General features: G+C 38.9%; 1 protein-coding gene across 9 annotated transcripts in view; it reads left to right on the forward strand.

Moving 5' to 3' along the window:
• The first annotated feature begins 1290 nt into the window (after positions 1 to 1290).
• Positions 1291 to 27145, forward strand: part of RIOX2 (ribosomal oxygenase 2) — a 44718-nt gene continuing 18863 nt past the window's right edge. Inside the window, exons 1-6 of one of the 9 annotated variants that reach the window (XM_074333099.1) lie at positions 1291 to 1499; positions 1650 to 1752; positions 2519 to 2710; positions 6406 to 6434; positions 8191 to 8387; positions 25738 to 26208. In XM_074333099.1, the coding sequence (XP_074189200.1) occupies positions 6425 to 6434; positions 8191 to 8387; positions 25738 to 26208 (678 nt within the window). In that variant the 5' untranslated portion in view covers positions 1291 to 1499; positions 1650 to 1752; positions 2519 to 2710; positions 6406 to 6424. Of the gene's footprint in view, positions 1500 to 1649; positions 1753 to 2518; positions 2711 to 6405; positions 6435 to 8190; positions 8388 to 20958; positions 21137 to 21164; positions 21638 to 23092; positions 23144 to 23330; positions 24060 to 25737; positions 26209 to 27145 lie in introns of those variants that run through there. The other 8 variants (XM_074333094.1, XM_074333115.1, XM_074333133.1 and 5 more) reach the window with 8 other exon arrangements.

Here is a 27145-nt window from a genome sequence, read left to right on the forward strand (position 1 = left end):
TAATGCATATTTTGACTTTAGAATGTGCTCTGTAATATATCTTTTATTACCCTTGCTAATGAAATTATTTGATATTATTGAAACATATGTCAACTGATAGTGAGAGAGATCCTCAGGACAGGTAGGGAAGAGAAAGATAATCAGCACTTAACTGAGAATAGAATACTAGGAGTACTCCGCCAACTCAGTGTGGGTTGGCTGGGTGTATGACTTTGCCATCTTGGGTTTCCTAACAAATTACTCCTGAGACTAATAGAATGATTCTCTAACTTTGCAACACCTATGATTTTGTTTTATAATTTTTAACCTATAAGCCTGGTGTTTTGAATAATTTTGTCTCAAAGTACACTGCATTTATCATAGAAAAATTAATCTGAGCACTTATTCATAAAAAATTCATTTTTATTTTTGTATTTCATTCTTCAATGCCTAATTTTAGTAAAGATTTAATAAGATTGACATCACAGTTATTGTGAAATAAAGCAAGATAATATGAATTAGAAATGTGTGAGAAAGAAACATGAAAAGCAAGGGTAAGGTGTTATATAGAATCTAGTGTGTGGTTACTAGAGAATGGCACTCAGGGAAGTCCTATAGATGGTTCCTCACAGTCAATGAGAAAAGGGAAACCTGAACCAAATATGTGTGTGGACATGGCCACAAATGGTGCTTTTGATCAGCATGAATTAATATTACCAACATGAATTTATATAATTCTAACAAGAAGCAAAGAAACATCACCGTTTGGTTACATTTTTTGTTGTTGCAAATTTATCATAGATAAATAATGGTGCCCATGAAACTTTGAAATAATAAAAACAGTTAAAGGATACTTCTTGACCCCACCCTCTTGTTGAATTTCTAGCTGTCTAGATCTGAACTTGGAATCCAATGACCTAATAGCTACTATGAATCTTTTCCTTCAGATAAAATATTTCATTTCATTTGTTATAGCTAATACATGATTTGTTGGCTATTGCATGCACTCATTGGTCACGTATTGAAGACTTGCCCACATGCAGAAACACTCCAACACAATATATTTTGGAGAAAGGTCTTTAAAGGCCATCCCACAAAATGTAATTAGCTTTCATCCCTGAACAACAGATATGAGATTTAAGGGGGATCTCTGAGTCACATAATTAAACAGACTGTAGTTCAGTTCATTCAACAAATATTGATGAAGTACCAGACCAAAGTCCTATGCTGGTGCTGGGTAAACAAGTGTGAGTGTGTTAAGTTCCATGTTTCCTAAGAGCTTGGAGTCTAAAGAAGCAGGTCATTTCACTAAGTGTGGTGTTTCCATGAAGAAGCCTGTTCTAATAAAAACTACCTTTTTATCCCAGGTTGGTACAATAGACTTTTTATCAACTTTGTACTAAGGAGGCATATTTTCTTCTTCATGCTGCAAACTTATTTCCCAGCTGTGTTGATGGTGATACTGTCATGGGTTTCATTTTGGATTGACTGAAGAGCTGCTCCCGCAAGAGTTTCCCTAGGTAAGTCTTTCCACACCTTTGTGAAATGTTAATATGGGAGAAAAGTCAAGGAAGGTAAATAAAAAGGGGTGATAAGTGGAGAGGAAAAGAGAGGGAAGGCTTAGTAGGGGTAGTTACTGTGCACTCAGCTTACAGTGTTTATCTTCACAGCATCAACGGCACATCATAATTGGACCCTTTCCTTGGGAACCCAGACAGTGGGTATGAAGGCTGCACCAACCGGCCAATTGCTGGATGGTAGTAAAGAGAGAGGGTGAGATTATGAAGCATAAAGAGCCTCCCTTCACAAACCTATCTCTTCTCCCTTTCAGGGAAACCTCCCTATCCCTTGCCCAAGTCCATTTCACTTTGTTTGACAAACCCTTACATCATAGAAGAAAGAACTTCAAACTAATTCACACTGTACTTTTGGTGTCTTAATAAATTACTTCTCGGGGAGGGGAGAGGTTGAATTTGGAAACCTGAGTTCCAGTCAGAAATCGGGGCTTAACCTAATTGCCAAAGTCAGAATGAACCACAGTGGAATTTTAGGTATTGTGGCACTTTAGTTGGCAAGAGATTTCAGGTGGAGAGACGTCAGCTCATTAAGTCTCCGCACTGGTGTCATTATCTACTCCATCTGACATGTTATATGCCACTGTCACACAGACTGCTTTGTGAGAACCATTTCAGACCCACTTAGCTGTTAGTGAGTCCTTACGAAGTGGAAGGTGCTAAGCACTTAGATGGCATGTGACTTAATGAGAACCCCAGAGTCAATCCCACTTGCCTTCTTGGCTGGTTCAGGGCAGAACTCCCTCATTTTGATTGCTTTTTATTCTTTCACCTATAGTACTCTATCTAGAGAGAAGATTGTTATAAGTGGTTCACAATCATTGTAATTACCACACAATTCATCCCCGAAAGGGTGATTTCTAAGTTAATGTTCACAAATTATATGCATACTTCAAAAGATCATTTGAAAGACATAAATTGTCATTAATATTAATAATTTGTTCACCTCTTTCCCCTATTGAAAGCTTCAACCTATAAGCATTTAAGACTTGAATATCTTCAAGGGAAAAAACACCATCTGAATGAATAATTCAATTACTGTGGCTATTACTTCACATCAGAGCTGCAATGCCCTGACTTAAGTATGGCAGTTGGACAGCACAGACTGAATAGAAGACTACAGACTCATTTCTGGCTCTTGAGACAGGATGAAAAAGGTATTCTGTCTCTAACTATTTATGAACATGATTTTCAATCCGATTCCTGAATCTGACTGCTTAGCTCTTAAACTTTGAAAATGACAGCAATAAAAGCTGGTTCCAGGGGAGATTGGGGAGAATGGAGAACACTGAAATGCATTTAAGTTGTCCCTGAAATTCTGTGCTTCTTGCATCTACATTTGATCCAAGGTCAGGAAATTGCTATGCATATTAATGTAAAATAACATACAAATCAGAAGTGTGTCCTCCCCCCAACCCCTTTTTGTAATAAAGAGAACTGCAGTATTCCAACACTGCTATCCTCTCAGGCTTTTGCTTCCTACCACACTCAGGTTTTTTCCAAGATATTTTGCCCTCTGCTTTACTCACTCTTCCCAAATGCTGGGCTACCCATTTCTGTGGCAGCTCCCTCAGACCATCTGTCTATCCCATTTGCATTTTCTCAGATGTTGCTCTTCTTCACTTTCTGTGAAGCATTTTACATGATTAAGTGTAACTCTCCAAATTCAGAACAAAGTATAGTGGCAAGAGCCCAGCTTCATCTTCTTCATCTGCAAAATGAGTCTATTAATACTGTCTTCTAAAGGCCACTGTGAGAATTAAACGGGAGCATTCATGTCAACTGCCTAGGCTGATGCCTGGCCCATAGTTTTTGAAGAAACCAACCAAACCAACAAACAATACATTTGTTTTCATTACTCTGCACTAGCCTACTTTTTCTCCTTCTTCAGACCTTTCTTTCATTTCTCTTTCCCACTTTTTACTTCTTCCTTCCATTTGTTAAGTATGGGTAAATTCTCAAAGTTTTTTGCATTTTTGATTCTCTCATCAAATGAAACAAGCTCCTTACTTCCAATTACTGTCCTTATGAAATAAATCCCAAATCTATGTCCTTATCTTAAATCTTTCTCTCAAGTTCCAGATAGGTATTTCCAGCGACCTGCTGAATTTTACTTTCAGGTCTACAGCCACTCAGCACATTCAAAACTGAACATTACTCTTTCCCCGTCGCCCAAATCCCACTTATTTTCTTGACTTTCCTCGTTCTATTCAGGGCCCCCAATTTGTTCAGTCTTTCATATTTGCACCCACAATTTCCTCCTTACACTTTGGCAGCGGTTCTCAAACTCTAGTCTTAGGATCCATTTATACTTTAAAAATTATGAAGGACCCCAGAGAGCTTTTGTTTTGTGGGTTATATTTATCATTATTAGTCAGGTTGCTATTAAAATAGAATTTTTGAAAATATGTAATAATCTATTTAAAAATAGCAATACTAAACTCATTACAAGTTATCATATATGAAAAACAATTGTTTTTTTTATTTTTTTCATTTTTTAAATTTATTGGGGTGACAATTGTTAGTAAAATTACATAGATTTCAGGTGTACAATTCTGTATTACATCATCTATAAATCCCATTGTGTGTTCACCACCCAGAGTCAGTTCTCCTTCCATCACCATATATTTGATCCCCCTTACCCTCACCTCCCACCCCCCACCCCTTTGTTTTTTTCTAAGACAAAAAAAATTAGTGAGAAGTGTGGCATTGTTTTTCATTTTTGCAAACCTTTAACATTTGGCTTGTGGAGGGCAGCTGGCTTCTCACCTCTGCTTCTTCATTCGAACTGTTGTAATAGGTTTTAGTTGAAATATAGGAAGAAGTCTGGCCTCACTCAGATATGCCAGACTTGGCATTGGACAAAAGAATCATATTTTATAGCGTTTTCAGGTAATTGTGCATAGTCTTCCTTGACATTGCATCAAAACTCAGCAATTGACAGTTTCTTAAAGGTTAGTTGCAATGTGGAATCTGAAACCATATCAATAAATTTTATCTAATCTATTAGATTAAAATCCATTGATCTATTTTGCACTTTGACTAAATTTTTTTACCCATGCATTGGTCATTTGGAAAATATTGGTGCACTGAGTTATACAGATCTTCCCAATTTTGACAGAATTCATTATACAATATAAAAAAATCCCATTCACTAATATCACCACTAATCTCATAAAAAAGTTTTTGAGTGGTGGGAAGCTTTCAAGCTCATAAACTTGGATACAAGTTTAACATCATTCTAGTTTTGGCTTGGAAGCTCAAATTTTATCATTTAGCAACAAATACCAAGTTGTTTTACTTCAAGAGATAGGTTTACTTTACTCAGTTTTGAGGAAATGTCTACTGGTTACCCAAATGTGAACAACTATACTTTGTCAGTTTTTCTTTCCAGTAAAAGTGGTGTTCTCATTAAAATCCTTCCCAATGTTCTGCTCACAACTCGATTGCCTGATTGCTTTTGGTCAAGACAGGCACCGTACTTTGTAAGCAGAAGGGCTTTATATACATACATATGAAGGTCAGACAATTAAGTTCGCAAGCTCATCCTAGAAAAAGTGCTACATACCTCATTGCTGAATATCACTATGGTCACCTTCAAAGTACTCCTCTTGGGAAGCTATGCACTAACGCCAGTGCCTAGTCCACTCTTCAAAGCAATTTTGGAACTCCTTTTCTGGAATGGCCAATCGTTATATTACCCTTGATGTCCTGAATGTCTTCAAAATGTCTTCCTTTCAATATTTCCTTTATCTTTGGATAAAGAAAGAAATCATTGGGGGTCAGATCAGGTGAGTAGGGAGGGTGTTCCAATACAGTTATTTGTTTCCTGGCTAAAAACTCCCTCACAGACAGTGCCATGTGAGCTGGTGCATTGTTGTGATGCAAGAACCATGAATTGTTGGCGAAAAATTCAGGTCATCTAACTTTTCACGCAGCCTTTTCAGCACTTCCGAATAGTAAACTTGGTTAAGTTTGTCCAATTGGTACAAATTCATAATGAATAATCCCTCTGATATCAAATAAGGTTAGCAACATCGTTGCAACAAGTTCGCAAACTTAATTGTCAGACCTTGTGTGTGTGTGTGTGTGTGTGTGTGTACACTTTATATATGTATACTCTCATTTCATCAACCAGAATGTTAAAAAGACATAATGTGTTTAAGGTAACTGTAATACTCCTTGACTCCAAGTTCTACTGCTTGAGGAATATATATTTCAGTTTTGTCATCCTTTTCTCCTGGTACTTAACAATTCCTCCTCCCATTCTCTATTTCTTTCTAACTGCTCATTTTAAACAAGGAAAATCTAGTACGCTGGTTTCAAAATAAATAAAGCTATATGTATTATATTAGTTGGACTAAGCACCCTTTTAAAGAAAATAGCTGATTATTTATTGCTCTCTGGCAAATACAGATAATGCAGTTTCCTTTTATTGGTCCAACAGTCATCAATTTAAAATACATGACAAGGCCTATCTACTTTGTAAACTATTGTGTTCTTTCTAAATCTTTATTTTGTCCATTAAGCTCCACGTTACTGTCCATTGAAAAAAGAATCAAGTTCTATCTTCCATGTCTTAGAAAATGAGTAAGAGAAGGCATTTTAAAATTTTGGACTAATGATGTAAGTTAAACTCATGTTCTAAATAGGAACATGAGTTTAGGATTTATTCAGTTTTACCAGTGAAATTCAGAAGAGAGTAAGACTTTTGGCCTGTTGAAAAGCACAAAGTACCTTCATGCTTCCTGAGATAATTCTACACTCAATTTTATAGCATCTTGTCTCAGAGATGCTCCATCTGTAGAGATTGGTTTATAATCTTAAAAACAAAAGGAAATTCTCTTTACAGGTCCAGAACTAGAGGCAGCATGTCTGCAGGTAAGAAACGGGTTCTACGCTCAGAGAGAAAGGCTTCAATCCTGCTCCTGCCAAAACTCAGACTAATTATTTAGCCACTCTCAGCTCATCTTGCTTTTCTGCAACATGTGGCTAATAATATTTATCTAAGTTTGCGGAGAGGAAGCCTTCCATAAAAGGAAGCAAGTTTTATTTAATAATCTTGATCTCAGCCAAGCAAACATCTGTAACGTTAATAAAAATTTCACATCTCCAAGTTTATGTAGCAAGGAATGCAAACAACATCTGCTAATATGCAAATTGTGGATATCACCCCTTTCCTGCATTAGAGAAACCTGAAACCCAGTGAGACAGGGGCCTGTGTGTAATGGTAAGAGCTAGAACAGCAGTTAGCTTTCTTTTTCTGGAGTCCACATCAGTGCGAAGGTGAGATTCCAGGGCCGGGCCCTCCCATGGTGACTGTCAAATTGCCAGATTCTGTTGGTATTGATCACACAACTGGAAAAAATTCATTTGAAATTGAATAGCTCTGTCGAGCTGTCATTGTCTTTGATATGGGCCTCCCTTCGATGAGCAGAGTTATTGTGGAGAGGGTAGAAATGCATTGGTGAAAGCTGTCCACATGCTGTGTCTGTGCATTTAGGAGTAAATCACGGTGCTCTTCCTGCTGTTCAGGACTCTGTTTGTTGACATTAAAATGTCCTCACAACTTATAAAAATCATTAAGGATTCCATTTGCACCTCCCTGGTGGGAAGTGAAGAAATAAAACCATGCCAGCCAGCGTACCTTTCAAATATTTACAATACTGTACTTTCTCTCCAGGCAGTACTTTGGCAGCAACCCTCTGAGAAATTAGTGTAGACACAGAATAGCCCTCCCAAAGGCCAACATTTTATTAAGGAAATCTCAGAGTCACTTCTTTCTCTATTGTCCCCCAGAACCCAAATCTCTCACCACGGATGCTCAGGCCAGAGAATAAAGAAGGGAAAGAAAGAGAAGAAAAAGGAAAGGGAAAGAGAAGGCAATCAGAAAGGAAGAGAAGAAAGAGGGAGGAGATGGAAGACAAGAGGAGAAGGGAGGGAGGGAAGGAGGGATAGGAGAGAAAAGTAACTGGCATTGAGCAGTTGCTTAGTAAATACCTACACAACCAAGCATCCTCTGGCACACTTCCATTCTGAATCTCAGTTGAACTGTAGCTTCTGTAACAGGGGACAAAGTATAGCAATAATGATGACTTGTAAGTAATGGTACATGAAAGAAAAATATGGAGAACAGCAATCTTTCATGCTATAAAGATCACTCCTCAAAGAATGAAAGATTAAAGGAGAACACTAAGACAATTTCTTAACACTAAAAGTTGTGAAACGATAGGGAACAGTAGTAATAATGATTTTGGGATTTCTATCCTAGAAAACTATTTCAAAATCGAGTATACTTTTACCTTTTTGGGGTGGTTAGCAGAAGATAGCCTGAGGGTGAGAAGCACTGGGTCCTGAAAGACATGTCTGACTGTGAAGTCTTTTAGATGGAGGGAAGGGAACATTACGGACAATGGGTGGAGGACAAGAAAAAGAGGTAGAAAGAGAAATCCAAGGAGAGCTTCTTGCTTAGGCTCAAGATGTGAGCTAGATTCACAGGCAGAGATTCCTTCCCAGCACTACCCTTTGGTCACCAGATTGATATTGTTCTGAAAATGTGTCCCCTGGTGTAATCCTGCAGCAGATCCTGGAACCAAATGGTTATGTCATTGAGAATGTCTTTATTCTCCAATGGCAGGAATCACCATGATGCTCACCATGTCCACCATCATCTCTGGCATGACTGCCTCCATGCCCCAGCTGTCCTACATCACGGCCGTGGATGTGTACCTGGGGGTCAGCTCCCTCTTTGTGTTCCTGTCAATCATTGAGTATGCAGCCGTGAACTACCTCACCACAGTGGAAGAACAGAAGCAACTGAGGAAAACAGGGAAGGTACTGCCTTGCTTTGATTAGCAGATCTCTCTCTCTATTCTCTCTCTCTCTCTCTCTCTCTCTCTCTCTCTCTCTCTACTGGGGGTGCCAAAAAATGTATACACATGACTTGTATTCCTCATTTGTTATCAGTATAGATTGAGTATTACAATTTTAATACAGTTTTTTTTCTTTTTTAAAATGTGTATATATATTTTTGGCACCTTCTCTGTGTATACGAGGTCTGACAAGTTCCCAAACTTGATGCAACGATGTTACTAACCTTTTTTTGATATCAGAAGGATTATTCATTATGAACTTGTACCAACTGGACAAACAATTAACCAAGTTTACTATTTGGAAGTGCTGAAAAGGCTGCATAAAAAAGTTAGACGACCTGAACTTTTCGCCAACAATTCATGACTCTTGCATCACAACAATGCCCCAGCTCACACGGCACTGTCTGTGAGGGAGTTTTTAGCCAGTAAACAAATAACTGTATTGGAACACCCTCCCTATTCACCTGATCTGGCCCCCAATTATTTCTTTCTTTACCCAAAGATGAAGGAAATATTGAAAGGAAGACATTTTGATAATATTCAGGACATCAAGGGTAATATGACGATAGCTCTGATGGCCATTCCAGAAAAAGAGTTCCAAAATTGCTTTGAAGGGTGGACTAGGCACTGACATTGGTGCATAACTTCCCAAGGGGAGTACTTCAAAGGTGACTGTAGTGATATTCAGCAATGAGGTATGTTGCACTTTTTCTAGGATGAGTACGCACTTAACTGTCCAACCTTATGTGTGTGTGTGTGTGTGTGTGTGTGTGTGTGTGTATAGACAGACAGATAGATAGATAGATAGATAGATAGATAGATAGATAGATAGATGATAGATAGATATAGATATAGCTATATAGATATAGATATAGACACGTAAGTTTAATGTAATATATTCACATTGACTTAAGAAATTCTTATATTAGCATTTATACATACCCAAAACAGTACATTATTTTATATTTTTACACTTTTAGTGAGAGCATTTCATACTCTTCAGAATATTTTTATATCTTCTTTTCCAACTGAACCCTCATATAGGTCTTGCAGAGGTGATCTCTATTTTAAAAATAAAGAGGTAGAGTTTTAGAGAAGTAAAGTGATTTGCCTAAAGATTCACAGCCAACAGAGCTGCAATTGCAATTCAGTTCTCCTACAATGCTAACTTCATTCTTTTATTGTATACCCTTTGAGTCAAAGCTATAATAGGAGCTGCTTTTGCTTTATTGCAGATGCTTCCATTTCTTTTGTATGTGATAGTGTGTCCCTGTCACGTATGTACCCCATAGTGACTGCTATGCAGGTGTGAGTAAACCAGAAGGGTATAGACAAGTATGCAGTAATGACTGTGTACACATCACCTGGGACTAGTCACAGTTTTCATTCAGTAGGTTGGGGGTGGGACCTGAGAGTCTGCATTTCTAAAGAGCCCCAAATGCTGCTGATCTATTTCTTCCACAGTGATTTAGGTCATCTGTGAAATGAAAGGTGACAGAGAAGTGTGTCACAAGGGAATGAATTTATTGTTCTTGTTTTGTTTTGTTTTTATGTGGGGAGTGGTTAACCTAAGGAAGAGGTACTGAAGTAATTTTGACCCATCTAGACCTTTGACTTTAAAATATGTCTCCTTGCCCCAGCCTGCCACACAACACATAGGTTAACCCTACCTGGATTTCTTTTTTTAACTTCATGGGGTTGTACACAATCTTCATGTTCCTCTGTATCACTAGGACGAGATTATTTTGGGTTAATTAGCATTATCCATTTTTAAAATTATTTTTTGTTTTTAATTGTAGTAAAAGTACCTGTAACATAGAACTTACCATCTTAACCCTTTTTAAGTGTACAGTTAAATACTGTTAAGAATATTTACATTATTAGGCAACCAATCTCCAGAAATTTTTAATCTTGAAAAACTGAGATTCTGTACCCATTACACTCCCCCATTTCCCCCCACTCCTCCAGCTTCTGGAAACCACTTTTCTAAACATCCTCCTTTAAAGGTGCAATTATCTCAAAGAAATACCCTACCTGACATTCATATAATTGTGAGGCAAATGAAAGAACACAAGATTTGGTGTCAGAAGAAGTGATGACAAACCTAACTCTACCACTTCCTAGCTTTGTTTCCAGGTTATGTCTCCTAAACTTCATTCTGCATTTGCAAAATTATAGAATTCTTCCCTCTTTACCTCTTTACCTACGAGGCTCAAATGATATACTAAATAAGCCTGAAACTTTTGCAAACTATAAAGTGCTACACAAATGTGTAGTTCTTACTGAGATTAGTGCCCTGACCACATCAAACTCAAGGTGTTCACCACTTGGCATGTTCTATTAAAAAACAATATGTAGCTGTCATTACCGTGTTTCCCTGAAAATAAGACCTAGCCAGACAATCAGCTCTAATGAATCTTTTGGAGCAAAAATTAATATAAGACCCGGTCTTATTTTACTATAAGACCGGGTCTTTAATATAATATAATATAATATAATATAATATAATATAATATAATATAATATAACATAATATAATAATACTGGGTCTTATATTAATTTTGCTCCAAAATATGCATTAGGGCTGATTTTCCGGCTAGGTCTTATTTTTGGAGAAACGGTAGATATTCTATCTTCAGATCCAGATTTGAATATATTATTAATGTTATTTTTGGCCATCTGAGGTTAGTTATTCAGTCTTGATCTAATTTCATGTGTATTTTGTCCATTTTCATTTTATTATGGAAATTAAAACAAAAAGGGACAACATAACTTGCCCTAGTTAGTTTACTGACTACACAGAATACGTAGTCTCCATGTCTTTTTTTTTTTTTTAATTTGGGGTTTTTTTGGGGAGGTTGAATATAAAAGATAGACTTTTTTCAATTACAGTTGAAATTCAATATTATATTATTTTCAGGTGTACAGCATAGTGGTTAGGCATTTATATAACTTACAAAATGATCCCCCTGATAAGTCTTACACCCACCTGACACCATATACAGTTATTACAATGCTGTTGACTATATCCCCTATAGTGATGATTTTGTAATTGCCGATTTGTACTTCTTAATTCCTTCACCTTTTTCACCCAGCTCTTCAACCTCCCTCTCATCTGGGAACCATCAGTTTGTTCTCTGTATCTAGGGGTCTGTTTCAGTTTTGTTTGTTCATTTATTTTGTTCTTTAGATTCCACATATAAGTGAAATCATCTGGTATTTGCCTTTCTGTGTCTGAATTATTTCTAGTCTCCATGTCTTTTGAATTTAGTAAAACAGTCAGTTTTTAAATCACTATGAACCAAATACACATTTTGGCAGAATTTACTCTCCTGCCTCCAATTTGAATTCTGAATAATTTCATCCAATAGTAGCCAGTTCATACTTCTTCATTTCTTAATTTCCCTATAGATCAAGAAGTGATTTTGTTTTCTCAGAAAGCAATTAGTACAGCTGCTTCATAGACACAGCTCTGTACTAGTGAGAACCACTATCTCCCTCAGAGTGAAAACTTAAAGGGAAATGGTAGTTTAGATTCAATCAGGCACTGGAGCCAGAAAGCATTGATAATCCACTCCTTGAAATAAGTCAATTTCAAGTTTGTTTAATTGGGTTGTTAGCATCATTTATAGGTACTTTTCAGCAAAAATGGGAAGGTTTGGCTAATTTGCATTTTAAAAGAACAGCCAAAAGTCACCCCCTACCCACAGCGCAAATTTGAGCATAAATGGATCCCCAGATGATATTGTTCTGTTTTTGGACAAAAAAACACACTAACTGGGCAAACTGCTATGTTTTCTCTAAAGAGGAAAAATACAGTGAAAAGCAAATCCAATTGGCTTAGACTGCTCTTCTGATAAATCATGTTCAATTCCATGTCACAAAACTTATGCCAAACATTTCATACTACTCAGAAACAAAGGGAAAAACTTGAAACTGTTTCTTTCTGGGGAAACACGCATTGAGTATAAAAGTCTGTCAGACTTTTTTTTTCTAAATCAGAAAATATTGACAATGTAGTTTTGTAACATTTGTGTGTATAATGGTCAAATATCTCTATGGAAATAACTATAAGCCTTGTTAAATACCTATTAAAAATGGATCTCCACGATAATGTTTTCCACTGATTATTTAAAATAACTTTTAGTTAGACACAAGAAGCAAAACTAGAATTTTATTCTTTAAAATAAGCAAAACATTCTTAGCATTAATTGAAACTATTCTGAAAACCTGATTGTTTAGATCTTTACTATAATTCCTATTCATAAAACCATATTCATGACTTACTAACAAAAGTCTTTTTATCAGATTTCTGGAATCTACAATATTCGTGCAGTTCAAGCTATGGCCTTTCATGGTTGTTATCATGACAGCGAGATTGACATGAATCAGACTTCCCTTTCTCTCCACTCAGAAAAGGACTCTATTTGCGGAAAATTCACTGGCAGCCCCAGGGCAGATTCCGCTCAGATAAAGAGAAGAAAATCCCGAGGAGGCCATGTTGGTAGAGTCATTCTGGAGAACAACCACGTCATTGACACTTACTCCAGGATTTTATTTCCCATTGTGTATATTATATTTAATTTGTTTTACTGGGGTGTGTATGTGTGAAGAGGAATTCCCAATGCATAAAACTTGTTTTGGAGTCAGAGTATATTGAACAATGACAAAAATAAACAACTCTTGAATATAAATTGGACTGAGTCAGCCAGTGTCTCCTGGCCTAAAAAAGATTTGAAAGTTGACTGACTTACATCTAGGAGAGTTTAAGGACGTAGGAGAATTTGACTTCATAAATAAGAAGAGTCGCAGGCCTGTATATTACAGAAAAACAATTTTCATAGGGAAGAGCTTTGTGACTGTTTCATCTGGACCCTCCATGCTTTCTAAATGTAAAATTACTGTATTTAACTTAGGAATAACACTGGACCACGACAATAATGCAAGGACAGTTTGTCCCTTAGTGCTAGCCAAGTGCCAAATGGCCTAACAGCCGAATCCTCTGAGGAAGAACATCAGCCTGACGGTGGTCCCATAGACACTCACACAGCTGACACTCACACAGCTGACACTCACACAGCTGACACTCCCATCGAGAGTCTCCCTCTCCCATCTCAAATCTTTTATCTTATGTCACTAATAAGTTTCATATCTTGTCGAGTCCAAGGGGAGACAAAAACTGTAAACTTCATTCAGTCTTCCCATCTGAATGTTAAATTAATATGTCACACTTCAATAAGAGCATCTTTTATTTTGTCGTTGAGGAATATAGCTTTCATAGCTTTTTGGAGGTTTTTAATTAATTAGTTACTTTATTCACTAAATGTTTATTGACCTCCTACATGTGCCACGCATCTTATTTGGTGTTATGTACTAAAAAAACAAAATACAAAATAACGTTCTTCACTGCCATCAGTGAGTCACAGTCTAGCAGGAACAGTGAACTGTAGCTATAATACATAACAAATGTACTGGAGGTTAAATTAGAAGTATATACACCATGCTGCCTGAGTTCTAAAGAGGGGCACCAAACGAAGGAAAAGAACATCCACGATGGGATGTGGGCTCTCAGTTTACAAGTAACCAAAGGTACTTCCAGACAAGGTATTGAGTGAAAAATTGAATAAAATTTATATATCCACTAGTAATCTTTAGTAACTTTGGTTGAACCAAGTAAATCAGGTCAAGGGGATATTAAGTAGATGTTTGTTAAGTAGGAAAACCTCCAATGATTAGCATTCATTTTGTAGACTGGCGGTGCTTTTGTGTTGAATATTTTGTGGAAAAAGATTCCATTTAGAGATAATTCTTTGTGGGAAGTGTGAAATACTTCCCTTCCTATTGTGATTGCTGAGTTTGAATTAAGGGAAATAAATTAAACAGTGTATTATTTGCAATGTATTACCATTCATTTTACCATAAAGTGAACCATAATGAATTGAATTATTTCATGCCAGGTAAAGAGACTAATAACTTCCTTATTGTTTGCCAGTAACATTGGTTTTGATTCTCTGCTGTGAATGACAGGGTTCTAGAAATGTATCTTCCCCTTGGGTGCAAAAGATTTAAAAGCAAATTCTTTTTCTATTATGAGTTCCCTTATGGGCAGGCTAATTCTGGGATACTTCATTTTATTTTCTTAATACAACTTTTCCACTTCTTTCAAAACTTTCCAAGGATTATATTTTTCTAGGAAACTCTCCAAAATTGAGCTAATGTAATTTATTTAAAACCTTTCTCCATTTAATTGTAGACAGACTATAAATAAATTTTAAAACTATTTATTTAATAGTTTTTAAGCTTGACTTAAAAGGGATAGTATTTTCTCAGGATTCTACTTTCAAAATACAGAACAGATTAATATCCTAGCTGGTTCTTTGGGAATTTGCTGCTATTATTTAAGAAGAGTACTATAGCTGGATTAACATTTCTGATTCTGACATACTTTGTATATAACTGGTGTTTTTTAAAAAAGGACAAATCTATAAATGAACAGAACAAATCTACACTGTTCCCTTCTTCCAACTCTGGTTCTTCAGACATTGCTGTTTTCCTCTTTTGAACTATAACATTCAGGGTGTCTAATGCTTCCCCTGGGCATATTCATTTCACAATTTTAAATCAAATGCATCACTGAATACATTTGGCCATCTAGGCTACAAGAATGGGTCTCTATCATAACACACATACACTCAGCATTCCTCTTGAGGAATTAATGCACAATTGTTGGCCAATCAAACATAACTTTTGTTAGTGTCTAGAAACGCAGGCATTGTGTTCTTCAGTAATCAATGTCTAACACTGAGAAATAAAATATGTTTACTGCTCAAGGGAATTATTAGAGCGTTTGGAACGAGCTCCTAGGATTTCAGCCAGTTTCTTCTCAAATCAGTGGCTTGTGAAGACTGAGAACAGAGCTATTGCGGGCTTCATGTCTGCTAGGGAGCAACACGCGTTTTCCTTTGGTTCTTGTTTCCAAAAGAATGAAATGTCATTTACATATGAGTGACAGACAGCATATAATAGTTGCCTCATTTGATTTTCAGTTCATTTACTGAAACAGACTGTGTGTGATTGTTCACTGAGGGGTAAGCCTGGATAAAATGCAAGGATTTCAGAAAATAAGCTGCTTTCTAAGATTAAGAAAATGTCAGCCGGGCTCTGTAAACTGCCTAAATATAGAAATGGGCTATTTCATAGGTAGTGCTCTGGAAAAGCAATGGAGAGATATATTTTTAATTTTATTTTATTGTTTTCTGATTACATAAGAAATACAATTTTACTATAAAAATTAAAAATACCAATTGGTAAAGGAAGAATCATCCACTTGGAATTAAAGTTAATATTTTAATGCATATTCTTAGAGTTTTTTCTATGCATAACATATAGTTTTCTTATGGAACCATTCTGTATATACTTAAATTTATTCATTTAAACACATCTCATAGCAAACACTGTGCTGAAGATACAGTAATGAAAGATGGACCTAGTTCATGACTTATTGAACGTACATTCTATTCAGGGCTACATCTAAATTCAGCCATTTGTAGTCAGGTATTCTTCTCTGGATCATAAACAAGTTTCTATTTTATTCAGTTGTCTCATAAACTATTTTTATGCCATTTTCCCCTCCCAACTAATTTTTACCTGCTGCACAGCAGTCCACTGAATGGGTGCCCCATAGTTTACTTAACCCATCTCCTCCTGGGGACTTTTGCATTCTTTCCTATTGTGTGCTATTATAATGGGTTATAACTAGCAACAGAAAGAATAGTTAGACGTAACATTATGTTAGAAAGAAAGAAAATTTCTAGCCATACCCAAATTTCAGCATTTATTTTATTTGTAAGAATCCCTGTTTGCCACTAGAATCTATCATGTCAGGCTCACTCACTTGTCTATCCAGAAGCTCTGGGGTAATCATTACTGTCACTGAAAAAACGTTTTCATTTTTTCTCCCCAAAGAAAGCCTTATAGATAGCCACAGGCATTCCATTTATATAATAGAAGTTTCAGCATTGTATACAATACCTACGAGTATATTAAAGCAGTTTCATTTATTTAAAACTTGCTTCCTTCTATGACTGTTATTGCCACCACAAGTCTTTGTAAGCAGAAGAGTAACAGAGGTTGCAAATATTTGCATATGAGTTGCTAGAAAATCATAATTTATGATTACATTGTCTTAATCCCTGCAGGTGGGTTAGTTTTCATGAGTAAGGTCTATCATTTTATATTGTGCCACTCAAAAGCCTGTTTAAATCACTAAAGCACACACATATATACACATAATTTTTTAAACATGGAGATTAATGAGGAAAGGAATTATATCCAATTCTGTAATTATCATTAAGGTCAAAATTCCAATGAGATTAAACAACACCCTCAAGCAAGAGAAAGGTGGTAAGGAAATTGCTATTTCAGCTACAATTCCGTACCTGGTGCTGCTGGTATTTCCTGGCAAGGCCTTAGGTGAAGCAGTCAGCGTTAGACTTCATCTACCTCATTTATGGAATGGAGCCACCTACTCTGTCCTTGAAAACATTGCTTTAAAACAGTTGATCAAAACGTACAGCCCTGCTTATTATCAAAGTCACATCACTTTCCAACTGCAATTTGACTTCGTTGTTTTTACCAAAAAACTGGAACTTTTTTTTTCTCTTTTTAAAAAAAAACTGTCAAAGAAAAAAATGCACTGGATAATTAAGGAGATGGTTTTACCAGGCTAAAGTAATAGGTACGACATTCATTAATGAAGAACTTCTTAAAGTAAAGGAAGGGGATGGAGAAATCCAAAGAGGCAAGTAAACAAGAGAGTCATATTCACTGAGGAAGGGTAGCGGTGGGTCTCAGAATATATGAAAGCAGGATGGTCATTTCTCAGAAGACAAAATGGTGGGGGGATTTCTCCACTCTTGCTACTTACCAGGAACACAGGGCCTCGTTAAAGTTCAGCACTGTCAGTTGTTCTTCCATTTCAATCAATTGCTAACTCATAATGCTTTTTGTCCTACGATGGGGCCAAGTATGGAAGAGAGATTTCAGAGTCACTGAGAAAAGTAATAATAGTCTCCTTTTAAAAATATTGATGCTTAATTCATTATAAGAAATTTGAAACTATATTAGGTCATTTGAAGGGTGAGCTACTACTTTTAATCCTAGGATAATTACTTTACAGAAACTTATTTTCTGCAAGAGGACTTCAAAGGCTTTGTACAAAACTGTGTACCTGATCACTCCTTGCCTTAGTCGATTAAAAGTAGATGAAGTTGTAATGTCTTTAGCAACTCTTTTTAAATATATTTTCTATTGTGATGTAATACGACTTTCTGAAGTTTGGTATACAAGCCAGCATCCTTTAAAAAACATATAGGTTCTAATCTTTCCCAGAAGACTAGCTAACTGAACAGGCATGTTAAAGGAAGTGTTTGAACCCACTTTCATTTCTTCTCTTGATTCTTTAGAGAACATTAATGCTGGTGTTTCAAGTGTTTTGCACTTCAAAGAAGTGTTATAAACACAAACCCACACATGAAATAAATATTTAGAGCAATCATACCACCCAAAAATAACTTAAAATACGTTTTGTTCATTAGGTTATCTTGGTTGAGCTTATATTTAAATTAAATGGTGAATCAATGTGAAAGGAGGCTTACCTCCAGCCCAGTCCCCCTCTAAACACACTGCAGCTCTGCCAGTCCAGGGCAGAGAAACACCATGGGGTGTGTGCCCTATCCCAAGCCAACCCTTCCTGCATCTGTGTACAGGCCCCATGCCAGGAATGAAGGGCAGCAGTAGGGCGGGGCTGGGAGAGAAGCAGGGGAAAGGAGGTACAGAACCCATTCCACAGGGCAGGAGGCAGAACTGCACATATCAGGTCCTATTGCCTGCTCCTTGGTTCCGACAGACTTCACTTACAAAAGAAATTAAAATATTACCTTATTAAAAATTTCAAAATGGTGACTGCACGGCATTAAACTCCAAGGGTGAGGCCCTCTGTGACACGTGCACCCTGATTGGAAGGTTGCAATCTGCTAAGGTTCACCCATCTACTGTGGGTTGGGGGATTTGGCCATGACCACCAGCTCATCAGGGAGACTGGTTTCCCCACCTCTGGCCAGGGCACAGCAGTGTTGGTCCAGTGGCTAGCAGGACTCAGCTGTCTGTGATATTGTTTTCTTGAGAAAATGAATTACAGAAAGAAAATAGCTGACTTTTTAATGTCTTTGGAGTAAACAACTTGGGGACTGGGGCAGCAGTTTGCTTCTTGTTCTCTGGAAGAGCTTTTAAAGTCAATGGACTAAAAGCAAAGACAAAAAAACAAAGTACTCTAAACAGTATATTAGGAATGCCATAGATTCTAGAAGCTCCCTGAGGAAAATAATGGGCTCTTCTCACTCTCAGTGCCCTCTTCCTAACTTTCTCTCCCTCCTTTTCTTTAGAGATATGACAGGCCCTGTGTTTAGATCCAAAGATGGAATGAACATGATGTTTTTTATTGTTTTGGTTTTTTTTTGCACTCCATGCCAAGAAATCTGGAAGATAATGAAAATATCACCGAGAACACAATGAAAGACTAATCCTGCCACAAGGGAACGCCTATACAAGATGTACGATTTTCCCTTGCAGAGCTGACCTCAATATGTACTTTTGTTCTGTTAGACGTCCTAGGAACTTTTCTATGTGCTGGAACATGTTTTGTGTGTGTTGACTTTGGAACTTTTTTTTATGACAGACATAAAGTGTAGCTTTCCTGTAAAGGACATGTATGAGAATTTACACATTTTCTCAATCCCTGTGACATCAATACTGTTCTGTTACCTCAAGTCGATGTTTTGAAATCAAACGAAAGAGGAAAGTACGTTACCAATAGCATGTTAAGTAGATTAGAGGGTTTATTTGTAGTCTTTTCAGAAAGAGCAGAATTTGATGTGAACTCTGAGTTTCTCTGACTGGAACCTGACAGGAATCTTCACTGTGTGATCTTGTGGAAGGCAGATCACACAGTGAAAAAGGATTAACAGTTGGGTGACTGGTTTGGCTCTCATCTTGTTTCTGCTACTTCCTAGCTGTGTGACCTTGTGCAAGTTATTTAACCTCTCCTGACTCCGTTTCCTCAACTTTAAAATGGAGGTAATCAAGGTTGTGGTGAGGATGAGGTGAGGAGTCTATGAAACACCTACGTAGCTAGCACAGTGCCTGACAGACCTGAAGAACTCAATTCAAGGCTTGCTATTGTTAGTTTGGGACAAGTGTAACTCAAGGGTATATACTTTGTTCACCTTTGCTCATGTGTCACTGCACCAGAAGAAACAGCCATAGGTCCCAAACATCTTGACAGAACGAAATAGCTTCCATTGGCTCCTCTGCTTGTCTACAGAGCAAAGAAGGATACAAGCCAGAGCAGAGGTGTGCAATTGATTCCCTTGCCCACTCTTGCTGGGCCTCCCCACCCAAATTAGAGTTAAAAGGAGAGAGCCTTAGGCCTAAATTATTTAAATAACTGCTTTTGTTCTTTGAGTCTACAGCCACAGTAACAAAGAATTTCCAATATCCTTTAAACCAGGATTAATTCTCTCCCAGAGCAAAGTAATAAAAATTACAGTTGACTTAGTAGAAAGCAGCACGGCATAGCATACAGCTCAAAAGAAAGCGATGGGAGCACCCGGACCACCAGCCCCCTAGACTTGGGCAGCTTGCTTCATCTTTCCAGACCTGAGTTTCTCCATTCATTAAAGGGACACATGCCAAATCCAGAGCCTCATGCCTCCCCCAACTCAAAAACAAATGCAACAAATTTATTTCCTTTAACACCAAAAAAAGTGTGGATGGTAAAGGGGCCACATATTAAACCTGACAAGCTCAGGAGACTGAAAATAACCACATCAGATGGCGTGAGCATACAAATTTCATAACTAAGTGGGCCATGACGGGAAGTCATATCTTTTTTTTTTTTTTTTTGGAAGTCATATCTTAACCTTCCTTTATAAAGTAAATCTGTGCCTTCCAGTGGGCCTGTCGGTTGTCTTTCTGCACCTAAGATAACATCTTTGGGATGTCAGAAATCCTTTTTCAGGACCAGAGCTGGAAACTACAAAATCCCTCATTATTATGCTTGTCTCCTGATTACCATCCCTATGTGCTGTAAAAGCGAACTGTTAACTATGCTGCACCCAGCTATGTAAAAGAAGCACCTGTCTCTCCAATTTACTTTTATCCAATCCCAAAGATTTCCCCGCTTTGCTTTCTCTCACTCCCTTAATCCACCAATGGATCTCACCTAACCTTCCTCCTTTGATTCTATGTATAAAATAAGCTACAAACCGCCATGGAGCATTTTCTCAATCTGTTGAGATTTTGCTTCCCGGCAATTGTCATCAGTTTAGCTCAAATAAACTCTTAAGCTTTCTCTTAGGCTGGATGTTTTTCCCCTATATAAGAAACCCGTGGGAGTCAATACCTGGCACCTGTGGGTGCCCCACGCCAGAAGCACCCTCCCTGCGGGCCCACGTGGCTGGGGGTGGGAGCCGGAGCATAAGCCCGAGCGCGCGGCCGAGAGCGTGTGCACACGCCCCGCCCATCCAGAGCCACCACCCCGGGCTCCCGGCCGCGCGCAACTGGCCAAGCGGGGTGAGTGGAGCGATCCGGGCCTGGCGCTGCTGCTGCTGCTGCTGGCGGGGTCACGCGCGTGCTCAGGGCGACCGAGCCCCGGTGCGGGGGGCGGGGGGGGGAGCTCGGGGCGGCCTCCTCAGGGATCAGGCCCGAAGCTTAGGTGCGGCCTGGGCCCGTGAGCTGGTGGTTGCGGGACCGGGGACGCGCGCCGACGCGCTGCCAGATTCCGGGACCCGGACGGTGTGGGCTCCGTGAGCCCGACGCTGCCCACCAGGAGTCGGCTCGCGAAGGGCCCGGCACCAGGAGTGGCCCACGTGCTCGGCCGGTGGTCTGCAGGCTGAGGATGAGCGCGGAAAGTTAGAGGCTGGGCAGGGAGCATGAGGCCCGCCTTCGCCCCGGCGCGGCCGCCACGTGGGCAGTGCTCCCGGCGTCTGGTCGGGCCTAAGGCACAGACTTTCCATCTGGGAGGCCTGGGGTGGGGGCAGGAGAGCGGCGTCTCTCTGTCCCTTCCGGACTTTAAAATTACAGCCTCCGCTTCCTATTCATTCATTCGCCACCACGCATTTCTGGATTGTCCAACAGGTTAATAAGAAAGACCAGGTTGGTTCATTGTGTTTTCAGGAAGTATGGTCCTGGGAGTCACAGGATCTTAATTACCCCACTAATTAGCTATGAATTCGGTGCCAGGCCTTCATGTCACTGGGATTATGTGGAAGTGGAGGAGCCTGATTTACTCAGCTTTTCCCACCATCGCTTGGATGGTTTTTGCCGCTTTGGCCTCATCGTTTGTAACATCATGATCACTACCATACATTAATGAGGTGCAATCTATTCTTTTTTTCTAAAATAGAACTAAAAAGATAACTGCCAATCACAGCTGTAGGTCAACAGGAGAACCAGTTTTCCCTCTCTGAATTGATAAATATTTCTTTGGCCCTTAAATGTTTTAGGTAAGTTTAGGCAAACTTGGTATAGGGAATATATCATTTCTGTCAGGTAGCGGGGTGTGTGTGTGTAAGTAATTGAGCTGAGTTTATGTTCCTCTAAGTTAGTGGATCTGAAATTTACCTAGAGAACATACCATTTTAACTCAGAATTAGGGGCCCCAGCTACCAGAAGTGCTAATTGCGGTCGGCTGGGGCCAAGACATTTGCATGTTCAAAAGCATTCCTGGTAACCCCTACACAAAACTTTGCAGATCATGAAGACATACCTCCAGCCCCTGATTCTTAAGAACCACTAATGGCTAAGGTGCCTGTCAGCTCTGACCATGCTGTTGAATACTTAAGGGCCAGTCGTCATCAGAGGAATAATCCCCACTCTACAAAACAAACTATCTGTTTTCTCCAACTTTGTCTTTTGTGTAAGACTTTTGAGACTTTTCCCTAAAATTATATACAAGAAATTAAAAGGGGGAAAAATTCATTCAGCAAACATTTCTTGGTAACCTCCTGTGTGCCACTCTCTGTGCTAGGCTCTGGGAATGTGGATATAGCCATCCTTTACCTCAAGAAGCTATGTTACAACTTCTTGTCAGTGACTATTTCTATAGAAAAGATTAAGACACAAAAATATAAAAGCTGTTTATATTTGTTGGCTGTGGAATGGGTATCAATATTGGTTATTTTGTACAGTTTTAATCCTTCAAATGTATTTAGATTAGTTGGTGTTTTTTATCTAGAGGCAGTTAGTAAAATAGGAACCATGAATCTCTTCTTCTGACTTAATCATTTTACATTTTAATGCTTGTAATCAACTCAATTGGACAATTGCTTTTTTTTCACTTTTTCTAATTGAAATAAAATTGATGTAACGTTATGTTAATTTCATGTATATAACATAATGATTCAGTATTTGTATATATTACAAAATGGTAACAATTGCTTTTTAAAAGCTTGCTTTTTTTCCCCCCTGTAGCTTTATAAAAATATTTAATGTCTGGGTGGTCTGTGAGGTTTATAGGCAGACTTGCGTTGGCCTTTTCTAGACAAAGCATTCTCTTGTTAAATTACTGTATTTCTTAGATTCTAAGTCATGCTTTTTTACTTTTTACAGTTTCTGAAATGGTGATACATCTTACGATTTTTGTATGTTGTGTGTGGTATGGTATGTCATCTGTTCTCCCCTCTACCCCCCAAAAATTGTTAAAAAGAATCGTTGTCTTATAATATGGGTAGTGTGAGAATCAGAGAAATAGTGCATTTTCCCAGTAACTGCTAAGCTAGCTTCCAATTAACTGAGCCTCTTAATCATTTCAATATGAACATAGAGAAACAATAAATGATGTAACTTTTGGTGGCATAAGTCGTGAAATGTATATTCTAACGAAAGCATTTGTTAGGCAGTGTTGGGGTTTATTAGTGATTGTAGATGGGAAAAATGTTTTAAGCGATTTATTTTTGGCTTAAGTATTCTGCATAGTTTGTTTAACCACACTTCTTGGAGAATGTGCTTATACTGTATTCAGATATTGTGCTTAGAGATCACAAGCCTTTCACTTGCATTTTCCTGCTGCTCCCATCCCATAAATTTTAAACCAGTTTGAGGGATAAGAGATGTGTGGCTGAATATGAAGTTACTGTTTCATCATAGGGTATTTTTAATGATACAAGCCTTTGGAGCTAATCTAACTTTTTAAAAGTTAAGTGTGAACAGTGTCCGGGGTCCCCAAGACCATCCATATATTCAGTGGCTTGCTCAGACTCCCAGCTGATTGATTACAGCAAAAGGAGACCAAATGCTTCATTGCACCGGCAGCTACCCAGTTGCCAACCAGGGAGGGTCATTAGACATTCACTGCTCAGAATTATCTTTTCTTTCTTTCTTTTTTTTTTTTTTAATTGAGGGCTGGTCACCTAGATACCCTCTGCCCGGCACTACCAAAATCCCAAACTCCCAGAAGGAAAGCTGATGTTCATACAAACCACATGGTTTGCACAAAGAGTTCAGGCACAGTGAGGCACTCTTATCATTTAATGGTGGTGGGAATGCTCCGGAAATTGAAGTTCCCAGAGGATAGCAGGTAACTCTTCTGCACGAGCAGTGCTTTACAAATCTGTTTTCATGTCTGGGTCCCAAGTACTAGCAATATTCTGTCTCACTGAAGCCGTGGTTCTTGAGCTGAGAAGTCAAAATGATCTGAAAGCTTAAAAAGAACAGGAAACATTTTCAGAAAAATTGTCTCATTGATTCCATACCTGAAAACACTAAAGTTTAGTTTTTTTCAAAACTTAAGCCCTTAGGCCTCCAATGTGTTTCCCTATCAAAAGCCCTTGATCAAAGCTATTTGTGGGTACAAAATTTAGACGCTAAAATGAGGGCACTAGGGAGTTTTATATTTTGATGTTTCTACTTCCTCATTTGTTCATTTTCCATTCAGGTTGCATTCTAAACATTCACTTATAAATTAGTTGTTGCAATGGGTAACAGGTTCCAGGGAGCTTACTTCCCAGGCACTAGTTCTACTTAGCAGTGTAGCTGGAACATAGTTTAATTATAAGACAAAGGAGCAGAAAACAGTGTTCTTGCAATTCTGGTAGCCCAACAAAATAGAAACCCTAACATCTATAAATAAGTTACTGGTCTCTGGGAAAAGTTGGTTTTTATAAGTTCAGGTTTTTATCATCTTTTTTGGGGACGGAGACTCCTTTAAGAATCTGGTGAAAGCAATGTTACCTCCCTCACCCCCACCCCTGAAAAAATATTTTAAAATAGAAATTTGCAGTTCAGGGAATTAATATAATTTGCATTACCCTTCTTGAACCCCAGATGAGGGACACCTACATTATGAGGATGACAGTAGTTGTGGTTTGGGGGCAGTTCTGAGAGAGGCTTGGCAGGGTTGGTACCTCTTGCTATTCATGTGTGGTCTGTGGACCAGCAGCAGCAGTGTTACCTGGGAGCCTGTTAGAAATGCAGACTCTCAGCCCTACCGCAGACCTAGCCCAGGTGCGTACATTTCAGATGGAGGAGTGCTGTGTTAGAGGTTGGTGTTTTATTATGTCTTATATGAGTTTAAAAGTTACAGCTTTTTAAAGACTTGGTATGATAGAACTATCTTTAGCCTCCTCTTTTCAGCCTCTAACTAGTTTGGTTTTTTTTTTAATAGGGGAGGGGTTTTTGATAAAGTGGCAATTTTCAGGAATAAGCTGAGAATTGGAAGTGAGGAGATGCAGGTGCTTGAAGAAGAGACTTGGGAGCAGGCAGCTCCTTGCTCCAGCCACCAGGTGACACCACTGGCCCAGGGCACACTGGTGGCTCTCCTGAACAGCAGTTGGGGGTGGTGCTGTGGTGGGGAGCACCTGTAGTAGGCAGCTGTTGGTAGCTCTTTAGTCAAGTTCGTGTAACTCAGAGTGCATCTAATTAGATTTGGGACCTGGTGCTGATGGAAGCCAAATGAAAGATTTTTGACTTGCTTTGTCAATGGCCACTGGCTAAAGCTCTGACTACGAACTGCAAAGATAGTTGAGTCGTTTAATTTAGGATAATTTATACTTCCTAATAAACAAACAATGAATTCCACCACTTCGTGCTTGTGTATAAGGAAAACATGCTGTCCTTTTGCTGAATGTTTAATCTGGTGTTTGAGGCTGAGTCATATTTTAGAAGAAATGGTGTTGGCTTAAGGAGCAGTGGCCATGCAGTTAGTCGAGTGTGCACGATCTGCTAACACCAACACATGTTCTTTGTTCTTTTGGTAGGTTTGCATTTCCTCACTGCTTTGTCTTGAAGATAGAACCATGCCAAAGAAAGCAAAGCCTGCAGGGACCGGGAAGGAAGAGTGGCCTGTTCCCGGTAAACAGCTGAAGATGGAGGCAGCTGGGGGGCCCTCGACTTTAAACTTCAACTGCCCCAGCGGTCTCTTTGAAAGTTTAATCTCGCCCATCAAGACAGAGACTTTTTTCAAGGAATTCTGGGAGCAGAAGCCCCTTATCATTCAGAGGGATGACCCTGCACTGGCCACGTATTACCAGTCCCTGTTCAAGCTATCAGATCTGAAGAGTCTGTGCAGCCGGGGTATGTACTATGGAAGAGACATAAATGTCTGCCGGTGTGTCAATGGGAAGAAGAAGGTTTTAAATAAAGATGGCAAAGTGCACTTTCTTCAGCTGAGAAAAGATTTTGATCATAAAAGGGCAACAATTCAGTTTCACCAACCTCAGAGATTTAAGGTAACAGGTTCTCCCCACTCAGAATCCTTGTACCGTTTCTCTGAAAATACGAATGTATTAAAGTGCTTTCCATTTGGTCACAGATCAGCTCATGGGTGAACCTGTGGGTTGATGATCATTTTCCTCCTGCCAGCCTGAGAAGAAGTGGCACCTGTTTGGACTTTAAATATATTCCAAATTGGGAGATTCTGTGTTACCTTTTGGCTGAATTGTTAAACAATGAATGTCCAACATTCAGGGTGGACATGGTTGGGTGTCACCAAGCTGTGGAAACTAAATTATATTGCGTGTTTACAAAGTTCATGAAAGGAACATTACACCTCCAGGAGCGTGTTCTGTGGGCTGGTTTGTGTTTTGGTATGTGGTCGACATTTCTGTTTGCTTTGTCCTGTCATTATCAAGGTGGTCACTTTCTTGTTGAAGTTTACTCCGTTCATACTGCCTGCCTCTCCCTAAGTAGAAGCTTCAGCGCCATGACCGGGTCACATTCCAGATGATTGTTCAAGAAAGATTTCACCTTTATAAACGGCAGCCGACCTGTGTGGCCGTGAGGGCCTGGGTCCTGCAGCTCTCCTGGGGCTGCAGTCATACATGTGGGATAGCTTTGATGTGCAGTCCAGAATATTGGCTAACTTTTTATTTTTTCCACATCAGTGGAGAGTTAAGAAGTAGTGTGCCTCCTCTGTGCTTAGTTTTTGCATTTACAAAATGCAGACTCAGGATGAGCTAATCTGCTTTTGCAGAAGTTTGAGATCTTTACATGACAGATGGCCCCAAACAACCTGGTGGCCTGAGTCTTAGTTTTATCCTATTCAGAAATCCCTGCAGTGACCCATGGCTCCATGGCTGAATCAAAGTGGCAGCGTGGGAGGAGAAGAGCAGTTCACGAGGTTCCATGTGCAGGGGGTAGAGTCTGGCTGTGTTGGGGGCTCCGGGG

Source organism: Rhinolophus sinicus, linkage group LG01, assembly GCF_036562045.2.
Source record: "Rhinolophus sinicus isolate RSC01 linkage group LG01, ASM3656204v1, whole genome shotgun sequence".
Lineage (NCBI taxonomy): Eukaryota > Metazoa > Chordata > Mammalia > Chiroptera > Rhinolophidae > Rhinolophus > Rhinolophus sinicus.